We start from the raw sequence: 13,363 nt of genomic DNA on the forward strand, positions 1-13,363 counted from the left end.
AGTGCTGAAATGTGCCGAGTGTGGGCATTCAGGGCACTCCAAGACAGGACTGCTTTGATGTCCCCATCGAGTTAGACATGCAAGCGGGGAATCCTGAGAACTGTCTGTCCGGGATGGGGGTCAGGTCTTTTTAAGCACAGCCCTCGGCTAGCCTGAGGAAGCAGCTCCACACCTTAAGTCCTAACCTGATGCCCTGACGGCACTGGTTCTGGCCAGCCTTAACTTCGGTTCAGGGTCCACTCAATGTGGACATGCTATTTCGAATTAGCAAAATGCTAATTTGAATTAGTTTTTAGGTCTAAATGCACTCATTCGAATTAGCTTATTTCAAATTAACTAATTTGAATTAAGTTAATTCGAATTAGTGCTGTAGTGTAGACATACCCTATTTGCGCAAAATCTTGCCAATGTAGACGTAGCCTATCTATATCTTGCTCACTCTCTCTTAACCAGCAACTAGAATAGGCAGCTAGGCTAGGCTAGTTTAGGCCCCAAAAATAACAAAGAGAAAATGATTAAGAAAGGTGTAATGAAGTTCCTTATGAGATTTCCTTATAAAGGACACATTCTACTATCTAAAATGAATTCCTGTGAACTGAACTGTACAATTCCCCAGAGAAAGGTAAACAACAGATAACAGCCTAATGGTGGAACTGCTCATACCTGAGCAAAGAAAGCTGTGCTGGTGACTCGCTGGTTTTCTGATGGGGAATTTACCCAGGGAAGGAGGCTCTGTATGATCTCCACTGTTATTAGTCCAGATCTTTGCAGAACCCTGGAAGACAAAAGGAACCACTTATGGGGCAGACTGTGCACTTCAAAAGCTTAGCTGCTATGACCATACAACTCTAAAACCTACGCATGGAAGCTCTGTGTTTCTCACCCAGGGCACCCCGCACAAAGCTATACCTGAAAGTTCCCTGTCAGTCACTCTATTTGTTGCCGATCCCTGAGGATGAAGTGCTGTCTCCTAGATCTCTTACCTCACCAGCAAACACACCCCCTCGTGGTGAGTCTGCGGATTTTCAAGAAGCATCCAAGTTTTCTGCATCCAGAGAGTTCTTATCAGTTTCTCATTCGTAGCCTTGAGAAGCACAGCCTCTAATGCTTCAATAGAAAGCCTGGGGGAAAAGAGGCACAGAACTGTAGTAACCAATAGAAAGGCACAGCCTAAGCAGTCAGGAAACCCCAGTTACTTGTCAGGTCTGTTGTTCATTGACAGTTCATCCATTGACAGTGTCCTGGGGACCACTGTTTTTGGAAGGACTTAATTCCAGGAGGTATTTCAGTCTCATACATCTCATATTACTAGTGTTGCTATGGACAACATTTTGCAGTCACTTTCTCCTATCTGCAAGGTGTATGGGCACTAGCACAGTACAGTAATATGGAAAAAATACACAACCAGACCCCAAAAGCTGGGACACAGAGAGATTAGTGATCACTAATGGTTATTTTGGGGCCCTATGTCCAGCGAGATGTGACAGGGTGCTGAGAGCTTGTACTTGGGGTCAGCACTCTGGTAACTACTAGTACTAATTAGCTTCCCCAGAGAAAGCCTAATTGGATAGAAATGTACCTGATTGCCTGGCTAGAGTGGGGCTATAGAATCAACAAACCTATTATCCCATTAATAAGGAATCTGCCTAAAGGGACACCCACAGGAGTGTTTGAGGGAAACAGAGAGCAAAAGAGACAAAATGCTAGAGGCATCTAGATAGACTTATGTGTAGTGCTGGGGAGGAGCCGGTGGTCGTGGTACATGTAGGTCTCAATGACATAGGGAAGGGTAGGAGAGATGTCCTGGAGGCCAAATTTAGGTTGCTAGGAAAGAGACTGAAATCCAGGACCTCTATGGTGGCATTCTTGGAAATGCTTCCAGTTCCACGCGCAGGACCAGGTAGGCAGGCAAAGCTTCAGAGTCTCAATGTGTGGATGAGACAATGGTGTAGGGAAGAGGGGTTTGGATTTATCAAGAACTGGGGACACTTTTGGGAGAGGGGGAGCCTATACAGGAAGGATGGGCTCCACCTAAACCAGGGTGGAACCAGACTACTGGCACTAAACATTTAAAAGGCTGTAGAGCAGTTTTTAAACTAAGAGATGGGGGAAAGCCGATTGGTGGGGAGATGCAGGGAGACTTCTCTTAGAGGAGAATCCGTTGATAGAGATTCTCTAAGCTGTAGTCAGAAAGAGAGGACAAAGAGACTGAGGCCTGAGGAGGCCTAGATAGTAGTGTTTGTGTTGCCAGAGGTTGGTGGTTTCAGGGAACTGACCTATAGCAAGCACAAACAAGACTTTCTCATATTAAAAGCAGGTGATGGTAAGGTGCCTCATAACCCTGAGAACTCCTGGGGAGTGTCACACAAATGTACTGGGATTCTCTTTGTTTTGCTCCCTTTCTTCTAATTACCTGCAAGGGTTGCCCTCACATAGTTGTTGTCCTTTTCTAAATAACCTCCTTCGGCTGCTCATCCTGGGCAAAGGCATCTTTTGTCCTAGGGTTTGGCTGATCTGCTGCAGAAGAACAGTGAACAACTCCGGGAACAGCTCCTGCACAGTTTTGCTCAACTGCAATGCTGACACCACTTCAAAGATGGCACATGTTGCCTGAAAGGAGAGCATGGTAAAAGAAGAGGTCTCTTCCTAACACTATCACACTCTCTCCCCTTCTGATACCTGCTGGACTAAATTCCCACTCCTGTCACTAACTTGATGAATGACCGAGAGCAATTCACTCCATGTGTGCCTTAGCGTCCCATATCTGTAAAAATGTGTACGACCTATCAAGGCATGTTATGAGTTGCACAAAACATTTGCAAAGCACTGTAAGAAATCTGATTCAAAGACTTTCTAATTGCCAGATATTATTAAGTGAATCAGCCACATACTCTAAATCTGCCATCTGTTGTTCCACAGAAAGCACAGCTGGAATCCAGGAAACAGTACTTCAGAAAAGAAGTGCCCATATGACAATATTATACCACTCATCTAGCTTTCCATCAGCATGTGTGTCACAAGGCAGAGAAATACATGTCTGTCGTCTAACTTACTGTGAGAGGTTCAGCAGCTGCTAAATGCAGGTCAGTTTCTGTCTCTGAGGTCGTGCTTCCTTCTTGGCTTGTTGGAGTCTTTATTCTTTCTATTAGGACCTTCAGGACTTGAGGGGCGAGCAAGGGATCTGTCCCCAGAGATCTCCACAGCTCAGTGGTGTCACTGCAATTTAACATAAGTTATATGTGACCCCTGGAGACTTTTGTGGCTCTGACTATATGCATCATATTCAAGTAAAGAACAAATTTTCTCCTTGACTATGATCAGGGCTCACCAACCGCGCTGTCCGGCGATCTGCGCATGCACAGATCGCCCAAACCTGGCTCTTCCAGGTTACAATCTACACGCCATGGGTGAGTAGATTGTATTATTTGTCAAGCCCTGCCTATGATGAGCAAGTTCAGAGTGCTGTCCTCCTTATATGGTCCTCATGTTTTACATATTGAGTTTCTAGTTACAGAACTAAGTTAAATTACATTTCAGGTTACATTTCTACAGTGCATGACTATTTGGGGATCCTGGAGGTATCCTGAAATAGCTACCCCACATTTACACAAGCAGCCCGTTATTTTGAAATATTTTTCAAAATAATGGGCACACTATTTTGCCATCCCAATAAACTTTGTTGCATGAGGGATAAGGGATGGCTTGAAATAGCACATTATTTCGACATTTGGTGCTGTGTAGAAGCGCCACATTTCAAAATAGGCTATGCAAAATATGATACGCAATTTGCAGAGTGCATATTGTGCATCTTATTTCAAGTTTAGGGTGCTGTATAGACACAACCCTAGTCTTACTGCACCATAACCATTAATGCTAGACTTCAGAAGGAAAGGACACAGAGCTCTAATCACAGTTCCTGTTTTCCTACTTCTCAGTAGATATGGAATCATGAGCATGTGATGCCCAAAGATCTACGGCCTGGGAGACAAGTTGAAGAAAGAAAAATGATCTTCCTACTAACTGGATGTACAACTATGAGAACAAATATTTGTGGCTAGCCCATGACCTCTTCACAAATGGCATTCCCTGGCCTCTATTTGCCAGAATGGGCATGTTCTGTTCACTCCCTATGGGGCACCTGGCATTGGCCACTGTCTGAAGACAGGATCCTGGGCTAGATGGACGTTTGGTCTGACCCACTACAGCCGTTCTCATGTTCTTAGATTCCTGCACTGATGACTGATAATTCAGCTAGGGATGTTTGAATGAAATGATAGATATGCTTACCACCCTGTCTTTAAGTACCAAGAATGACAATTCCATTCCAGCAGCCATACCCTTGCTGATACCAAAAGCCTGGTGCCCTATCCTTGCTAATCAGCCAGGAATTTGGATTTGAAGCTTTCATGCTACCAGAAAACGAACAGTCACTGGCAATTTCCAGGGTGATGTTAGTTCAGGGGTCTGGAGAGGCAAAAGTCCACTCCAGTGATGCCAGTAAAGGGAAGTCTTTAGGATGCCAAAGCAACTATTAATTAATGGAAACAGAATGACACTTAATTTCTCCCTGCACCCACCTTGACATGGTCTTGGACCTTTCTGCAGAAAGACCCAAGCTATTAACCTTTAGGAATTATCTCAAACTGTCTGTGGCTTAAATGAAGCCTTACATCTTCCAGTGAAGCCGTGGGATCCATGGTTACCAAAATGAACACTGTAAGGAGCACTATATACCTGTCCATCGGCAGACGTTTCATGAGGAGGCTGAAGATCACTGCCTCTAGGTGATGGTGACCTAGAATGGACACTGCCTCCACCAGGAACTGCCTCAAGCTACCCTGCTTGATGGTAGGCATGTGAACGTATATTCTACTCAGGATAGCTGGCACCTGGACAGAATAAAACCAGAAAAAATGTCCCTTTTCCATTCTCTCCATTCATTCTGCAGAACCAAAACGTTTATTTAGTCGTTTAGCAATTTGCTGTTCTTGTAGAAAATCCTTCCTTCAAAAAACAAGTATTTAGACATGGCTGCATAGATTTAACCCACAAAAATTATACATATCTCTGCCCATACCTGGCTGCAACACCGGGTTAAGACATGCTGAGGCCCTAAGCTATGTCAAGTTAAAGAGGCCTCATTGCATTTCCAAAAAAACATGTATTATTCTAACAGAAAGGACAATGAAAATAGAAATAATCTATCTATCTATCTATCTATCTATCTATCTATCTATCTATCTATCTATCTATCTATCTATCTATCTATCTGTACATAGGCAAAGAGGCAAGTAAAAACTAGTAATTTGGGGGTATTTTTAGAGACCCCTCATTATCTGAGGCCCTAAGATGTAGTTCACTTAGCTTGTCTCTTGGGGCCGGATATTCTCTTTTTGCATTTTACTCGGAGTCTAATTTTTCCAAGCCTTTCATGGCTGGAAACTGTGACAACAAGATAGACAACTAATCAAGCATCTTCCTTTTCCCTTGGGGTACGGCTACACTAGCTCGTTAGTTCGAGCTAGGTAGGGTAATGAGGGCAAGCAGAGTTGCAAATGAAGCCCAGGATTTAAATATCCCAGGCTTCATTTGCATGTTCCCGGGTGCTGCCATTTTAAAATCCTCCTTAATCCGAACTCCGTGCCCGCGGCTACACGCGGCACGGAATAGGTAGTTCTAATTAAAGATCCTAATTCCATGAGGAGTAACGGTAGTTCAAATTAGGATCTTTAATTTGAACTACCTAGTCCATGCCGCATGTAGCCGCGGGCACGGAGTTTGGAGTAAGGGGGATTTAAAAATGGTGGCGCCAGGGAACATGCAAATGAAGCCCGGGATATTTAAATCTCGGGCTTCATTTGCAACTCCGCTTGCCCTCATTACCCTACCGAGCTCGAACTAACGAGCTAGTGCAGATGTACCGTTAGATTATCTCTGTCTTCTGCTGTTGATTCCCCCATTGCCTGACTCAGGATAGGAACACAGATGGAATTAACTTCCAATCCCAGGGGGAGAAACAGCAAGACTTGTGTTCACTGCAAATGATGGCAAAGACCTGAAAGCCTGCAGGTTAGCCAGAAAAACCTCTCCAGCTTCTATTTTACCTCATCCAGCATGGCACCTCCACACTCCTTCAGGATGATCTTCATCCACAGACCGGCTGCTGTGGCACAGGAGGGGCTAGCAGACAGCATACGATCCAGTATGGCCTCAATAAAATCTGTGGCTTGTTCAGAGGGAAAGTACTTACTAACCACCTGTGGACAGATCAAAAACAGGAAAGATTGCAATGATAGTCGGCTCCAGTACTTTTAAGAAAGGAGGCCTAAGAGCTGTATAGGAAAATAATGTATTCATCAGCAAATTGCTAATTGGGCTCATATCTGGCAAGGCAGTTGCAATTAAAATTTTCTCTGTAATCTTTCTAGCTACCACATCTCTATTCTACACTAATAATATCAGGTTAGATCTTAGGTTGTACAGTTAGCACAACATTGTATGGGACAAACAGGATGTAAATTTCCAGTTTATATTCTATTATGTACATGACATCTTTTCACAAAATATAAAAATATGCAAAGAGATGCATGCACACAAATATAGGTTCAGGTAAACACACAAGGTGCCAAGACTGGTTTCTCAGCTTGATGTCCCGCTCACATATTTTCCCCCTGGATGGATGGATGGATGGATGGATGGATGTGCGCGCGCACATGCATGGGCATGTTCATGCAACTGTCTGGAATCTGTTTGTTTTTTACATGGCATTCATAGCATATACCTATGAAAAGCATGTTACTGATTACCCATGAATGCCTCACTCCCATAGCTCGCTCCAAGTGTGGAAAGACATCACAAAAGCATAAAACAATCATAGAATCATAGAATACTAGGACTGGAAGGGACCTTGAGAGTTCATCGAGTCCAATCCCCTGCCCTCATGGCAGGATCAAATACTGTCTAAACCATCCCTGATAGACATTTATCTAACCTACTCTTAAATATCTCCAGAAATGGAGATTCCACAACCTCCCTGGGCAATTTATTCCAGTGTTTGACTACCCTGACAATTAGGAACTTTTTCCTAATGTCCAATCTAAATCTCCCTTGCTGCAGTTTAAGCCCATTGCTTCTTGTTCTATCCCCATAGGCCAAGATGAACAAGTTTTCTCCCTCCTCCTTATGGCACCCTTTTAGATATCTGAAAACTGCTATCATGTTCCCCCTCGATCTTCTCTTTTCTAAACTAAACAAACCTAATTCCTTCAGCCTTCCCTCATAGGTCATGTTCTCTAGACCTTTCATCATTCTCGTTGCTCTTCTCTGGACCCTCTCCAATTTCTCCACATCTTTCTTGAAATGCGGTGCTCAGAACTGAACACAATACTCCAATTGAGGCCTAACCAGCGCAAAGTAGAGCGGAAGAATGACTTCTCATGTCTTGCTCACAACACCCCTGTTAATGCATCTCAGAATTATGTTTGCTTTCTTTGCAACGGCATCACACTGCTGACTCATATTCAACTTGTGGTCCACTATAACCCCTAGATCCCTTTCTGCCGTACTCCTTCCCAGACAGTCGCTTCCCATTCTGTATGTATGAAACTGATTGTTCCTTCCTAAGTGGAGAACTTGGCATTTGTCTTAAACTTCATCCTATTTACCTCAGACCATTTCTCCAATTTGTCCAAGTCATTTTGAATTAGTGACCCTATCCTGCAGATTAGTCGCAACCCCTCCCAGCTTGGTATCATCTGCAAACTTAATAAGCGTACTTTCTATATCAATATCTAAATCGTTGATGAAGATATTGAACAAAGCCGGTCCCAAAACAGACCTCTGTGGAACCCCACTTGTTATGCCTTTCCAGCAGGATTGTGAACCATTAATAACTACTCTCTGAGTATGGTTATCCAGCCAGTTATGCACCCACCTTATAGTAGCCCCATCTAAGTTGTATTTACCTAGTTTATTGATAAGAATATCATGCGAGACTGTATCAAATGCCTTACTAAAGTCTAGGTATACCACATCCACCACTTCTCCCTTATCCACAAGACTCGTTATCCTATCAAAGAAAACTATCAGATTGGTTTGACATGATTTGTTCTTTACAAATCCAGGCTGGCTGTTCCCTATCACCTTGCCACTTTCCAAGTGTTTACAGACGATTTCCTTAATTACTTGCTCCATTATCTTCCCAGGCACAGAAGTTAAACTAACTGGTCTGTAGTTTCCTGGGTTGTTCTTATTTCCCTTTTTATAGATGGGCACTATATTTGCCCTTTTCCAGTCCTCTGGACAAGGGAAAATGAATGGTGCACAGCCACTAGGACAGTCACCTAGTGTTTGTTACCTTAGCCATTTTGGAAGATGCTTGAAACAGAGCCTCAGGGTCTGGAGTTGTTAGTGCCTCACGGAGACAACTCAGCTCCTCCTCTGCTGACCCCAGGTTAGTGCACTGACCTAGGATAGAGAAAAGGAGAAAAAGTATGGCAACATTTAATAAAACTGAACCTCTGATCCATAGATAATCATACAGGAGGATCTATGGGGTATGTTATTACCAGCTGTGTGTGAAATTTTGGCCCCACTAAAGCCAATGACGAAATTCTTGTTGACTTTAACGGAGTCAGAATTTTACCGTCAGGCTATGTCTAGACTACATCCCTTTTTCGGAAAAGGGATGTAAATTAGACGTATCGCAATTGCTAATGAAGCGGGGATTTAAATCTCCCCTGCTTCATTAGCATAAAAATGGCTGCAGCTTTTTTCGGCACGGAGCTTTGCCGGAGAAAAGCGCCAGTCTAGATGCTGATCTTGCGGAAAATTAAGCCTTTTCCGAAAGATCCCTTATCCCTCCGAAAAAGGGATGTAGTCTAGACGTAGCCCCTATGTCTGAAAGTTAACAGTAATGGCATGTGATTCATTGTGATTCGTACAGGATTAAACAGGCACTGTATTCTGTGTGGAGCATCTTTCTCTGTATATCTGGTTTCAGTAGCCACTCTGCTCTCAGTCTCTTTAAGGGAAAGCTGTCCTGCTCTGTCATCTCCCTCTCCCCACCCCACTCTGCAGAGCGGGGGCATATGGGCATATGGCGGGGGAGAGAGTGTGTGTGAGACAATGTGTGTGTGTGTGTGTGTGTGTGAGAGAGAGAGAGAGAGAGAGAGAGAGGGACATGCTGGCTGCCAGAGAAATCTTAGAAACAGTGCACTGCCTCTTTAGATAGGCACTCCGTTACTCACCATACTTCAGACTGGAGCAGCACTATTGTATGTGTCCCTCTCCCCAAACTCTGCTCTGCAGAGATGATGACAAGGGCAAAGGGGTCACCCTGACTTCTGCACGTCTCCCTGCTCACCTCCCCTCCACACACCACTAGCAGCAGATAGGATGGAGCAAGGTCGGAGAGGGGCAGCTGAACACATGCTGCTGGCATGCTTGCTAATCAGCTGAGCGCTCCAGACAGAAATTCTGGGGAGAAGGGCAGATCTGGCCTGTGTGCTATATTTTGTCCACCCTCTAATATTTGCAGATTATTTATTATTTGTGCAGTTCTCTTCCAGCAATGTACTTACAAGGCCCCAGTCGTTCTGTTATATAAGTGTTGCTAACAAGACAGAAAGAATTACAGATGGAAAAAATGGTCATTACAACAATGAAAGAAAGTGAAGAGTTACTTACACCTGCTCATGGTCTCCTCACCTTGTATATTGAGAAGACAGTTGATACAGTCAACCACCCTCTGACGCGATGTCATAACTGAATCACAGGTGTATGGTGCTAACAGCCCAATCAGAGATCCAATCTGATGAAAAGTTTCCTGAGGCTAATTTTAAAAGAATGAAGAATGAAAGTTCTCCGGCTATACTGGACATTATTTGCCTTCTTTATTGTGAACTCCATTACTGTACCTGGGTACGGCACATTGGAAAACATAATCCTTGTTGTACATGCAAATTGATGGGGTCTAAATTAGCTGTAGCACTCAAGAAAAATCTCAGAGTCATTGTGGATAGTCCTCTAAAAACATCTGTTCAACATGCAGCTGCAGTTAAAAATGCTAATGGTATGTTAGGAACCACTAGGAAAAGGGATGAATAATAATATGATAAATATCATCATGCCACTGTTTCAAATCCATGGTACACTCACACCTTGAATATTGCAAGCAATTGTAGTCCTCCAACTTAAATAAAGTTAGGTTATAATTGGAAAAAGTTCAGAGAAAAGCAACAAAAATGATATGGGATCTGGGACAACTCATACAAGGAGAAGTTAAAAGGACTGGGACCATTCATCTTAGAAAAGAGATGCTTACAGGGGGGTATGATAGAGCCATATAAGATGATCAGAGATGCATGATATGGGTGTCCCTATATCTCTGACTGCCTGGGGCTGGGACTGGACAACAAGGGAGAGATCACTCAACAATTGCCTTGTTCTGTTTGTTCCCTCTGATGCACATAACACCCACCACTGTCAGAAGACAGGCTACATGAACCATTTGTCTGGGGGATCCAGAATGGCCATTCATGTTTTATGTTCTTATCTGATTAAATAGAAATAGAAATTCAACTTTAACAGCGATAGAAATGTAGCTGTGTTAGTCTGGGGTAGCTGAAGCAAATGCAGGACAATGTAGCACTTTAAAGACTAACAAGATTTATTTATTTTTATTTTTTTTTAAGATGGTTTATTAGATGATGAGATTTCGTGGGCCAGACCCACTTCCTCAGATCAGGAAGTGGGTCTGGCCCACGAAAGCTCATCATCTAATAAACCATCTTGTTAGTCTTTAAAGTGCTACATTGACCTGCATTTTGCTTCAACTTTAACAGCCTGAGAGTATAGGAATGCATCTATGACACTGACACAGCCAACCTATGTGTGACCACAATAACTTAACAAGCGGCACTGCAATTGTATCAAGAGTCTATTTATAAAAAAGATGTGCTTCCTTATACAAGAGCATTTCACTGAAAGATTGTGTTGTCAGAATTTTCACTGACTTGCCCGAGGTCTAAGGAATGTAGGTCGCACTGTCAGATGTAAATATCCAGAATCAGATTCTGGTCTCTGTTACACTTGTGTAAATCCAAAATAATGCCACTGAAGTCAGGGGCATTACCCTGGCTTTACACGAATATCACTGATCAGATTCTAGCTCTAATCCTTCAGTCCAGCTGCATCCTTGAGCATCCAAAGCTCCCACTGAAGTCAAGGGGAACAATCAGCATGCCAGAATGGCAGAACTGAGTCCTAAGTGTTAAGAACTCTCCTTACCAGATTTCTGGTGGACACATCGAACTCTCTGAATACATAGGCGACCATATCCCCTGCTGCACAATTCTCCACACTTCCTGAACTGAGCAGCTTCAGGACAAAATGGAGAGCTGCCATCCTCACCTGCAAGGGTAGAGATTATGCACGAGTTATTATTATCTCTTCTGCATGCAATATGAGACAGGATATGAGAGTCCTTTTGCTTTTGCTTTTATCTCTTTGGAATAGTGGCTGAAGTACAAATGATTAACACATCTGTTATGTAAATTCCTTGCAACACTGGCTACAGAAGTACCATGCAAATGCCAGTTTTCACTTTCAGGTGACACTGTAATTAGGAAAAAGGCAGCATTTTCTCCTATAAATGTAAACAAACTTGTTTGTCTTAGTGTCTGGCTGAACAAGAAGTAGGTCTGAATGGACTTGTAGACTCTAAAGTTTTACATTGTTTCGTTACAGTTAACAAAAAATATCTACATTTGTAAGTTGCATTTTCACGCTAAAGAGATTGCTCTACATCACTTCTATGAGATGAATTGAAAAATATTATTTCTTTTGTCATTTTTACAATGCAAATGTTTGTTATAAAAATAATATAAAGTGCATAGTACACACTTGTCATTGTGTTGTAATTGAAATCAATATATTTGAAAATGTAAAAAACCACAAAAATATTTAATAAATTTCAATTTTTAATCGCATTAATTTTTAGTTAACTGTGATTAATTGAAACCCTATTAATAATCTCACCCTAAAAATGTGTCTCATTGCCAGACTCTCCACTGAGTGAAATACTTCCCAGATATTAACAGCAATACCACTATTCCACACACAATCTTACCTTAGCACTCTGATCACTGAGAGCAGATTGCACTGCCTTCACAATCAGAAACTTTCTAACTCTTGTCTCAGGCACTGAAAGATAAGGAGAAGTGTGCAATATAGTATATCTTTGTTCCAAACACTCATGCTCCACATTAGAATGTGTCCTGTGCCCTATTTAAGAGTACTACCAAGCTTCACTCATATACAGAATCAGCGGGGAAAATATAGGACCAGACTCTGATCTCAGTTACACCAGTCTAAGTCTGAAGTATTTCCACTTCTGTAAATAGCACCATCATACTATCCTGATGGAAATATTGTAAGAGAGTTAGACAAATGGAGGTTAGTGAAGTTAGTCTGTGTTTACCACCAGTATAGCAGAATTCGGAATCTATTCTAGAGTGTCTAATACTTATTCAGTCAGGAGTACTATTTTGTTTTTATCTCATTATTATTAACATGCATCCGCCACAAGATTACATTTGTATTTGTACCTTGAAAATATTTTAGGCTACATTCAGCACTTAATTAACCCTGTTGATTTCTGTGTGACCACATGGGAGTTACGTAGCGCAGCACTGGGTCCCTTTAGTGAATTTCCAACCCTCTGGTGAGCATGCATCTAAAAGGGTGTCGCAAGGAGAAGGGAGAAAAATTGTTCTCTTTGGCCTCTGATGATAGGACAAGAAGCAATGGGCTTAAATTGCAGCAAGGGAGGTTTAGGTTGGACATTAGGAAACACGTCCCAACTGTTAGGTTGGTTAAACACTGTGAAAAATTGCCCAGGGAAGTTGTGGAATCTCCACCACTGGAGATATTTAAGAGCAGATTGGATAGACACCTATCAGGGGTGATCTAGACAGTGCTTGGTCCTGCCATGAGGGCAGGGGACTGGACTTGATGACCTCTCAAGGTCCCTTCCAGTTCTAATAATCTATGACTATATGACTCTATGTGTTGCAGCAGGGGCAGATGACCGTTTTGCGGGGCCCCGGGCAGCATAATTCCGCGGGGCCCCCCCTTTGCCACGGCGCATGCACAGTGATGCCATGCTCATGCGCGGTGGCACCACGGCGCGTGCGCGGGGCTTTTTGAAGCGCGGGACCCGGGGCGGCCACCCCACTCGCCCTGCCCTATATCCGCCCCTGTGTTACAGATCCTCTGTGCCCCATTTGCAGAGATCATGAGTATGTTATAGCCCTACCATGCCTGCAAAGCCTTGGTTCTTTAGATCAACCTATAGCAGCTC

The 13,363-nt window shown here is 43.0% G+C and overlaps 1 protein-coding gene across 1 annotated transcript; it reads right to left on the reverse strand.

The window, feature by feature from the left end:
* Positions 1-947: 947 nt before the first annotated feature.
* Positions 948-8,468, reverse strand: LOC149525974 (maestro heat-like repeat-containing protein family member 2B). Its single transcript, XM_089776560.1, has 6 exons — positions 8,357-8,468; positions 6,105-6,257; positions 4,735-4,889; positions 3,054-3,216; positions 2,414-2,610; positions 948-1,121 (listed from the first exon to the last, which is right to left on the reverse strand). The coding sequence occupies exons 1-6, from the start codon at positions 8,363-8,365 to the stop codon at positions 980-982; spliced, it is 819 nt and encodes a 272-aa protein (XP_089632686.1). The 5' UTR covers positions 8,366-8,468; the 3' UTR covers positions 948-979.
* Between the last annotated feature and the right edge of the window lie 4,895 nt (positions 8,469-13,363).

The sequence above is a fragment of the Pelodiscus sinensis genome, chromosome 1, assembly GCF_052426305.1.
Source record: "Pelodiscus sinensis isolate ZL-2025 chromosome 1, ASM5242630v1, whole genome shotgun sequence".
Taxonomy (NCBI): domain Eukaryota; kingdom Metazoa; phylum Chordata; order Testudines; family Trionychidae; genus Pelodiscus; species Pelodiscus sinensis.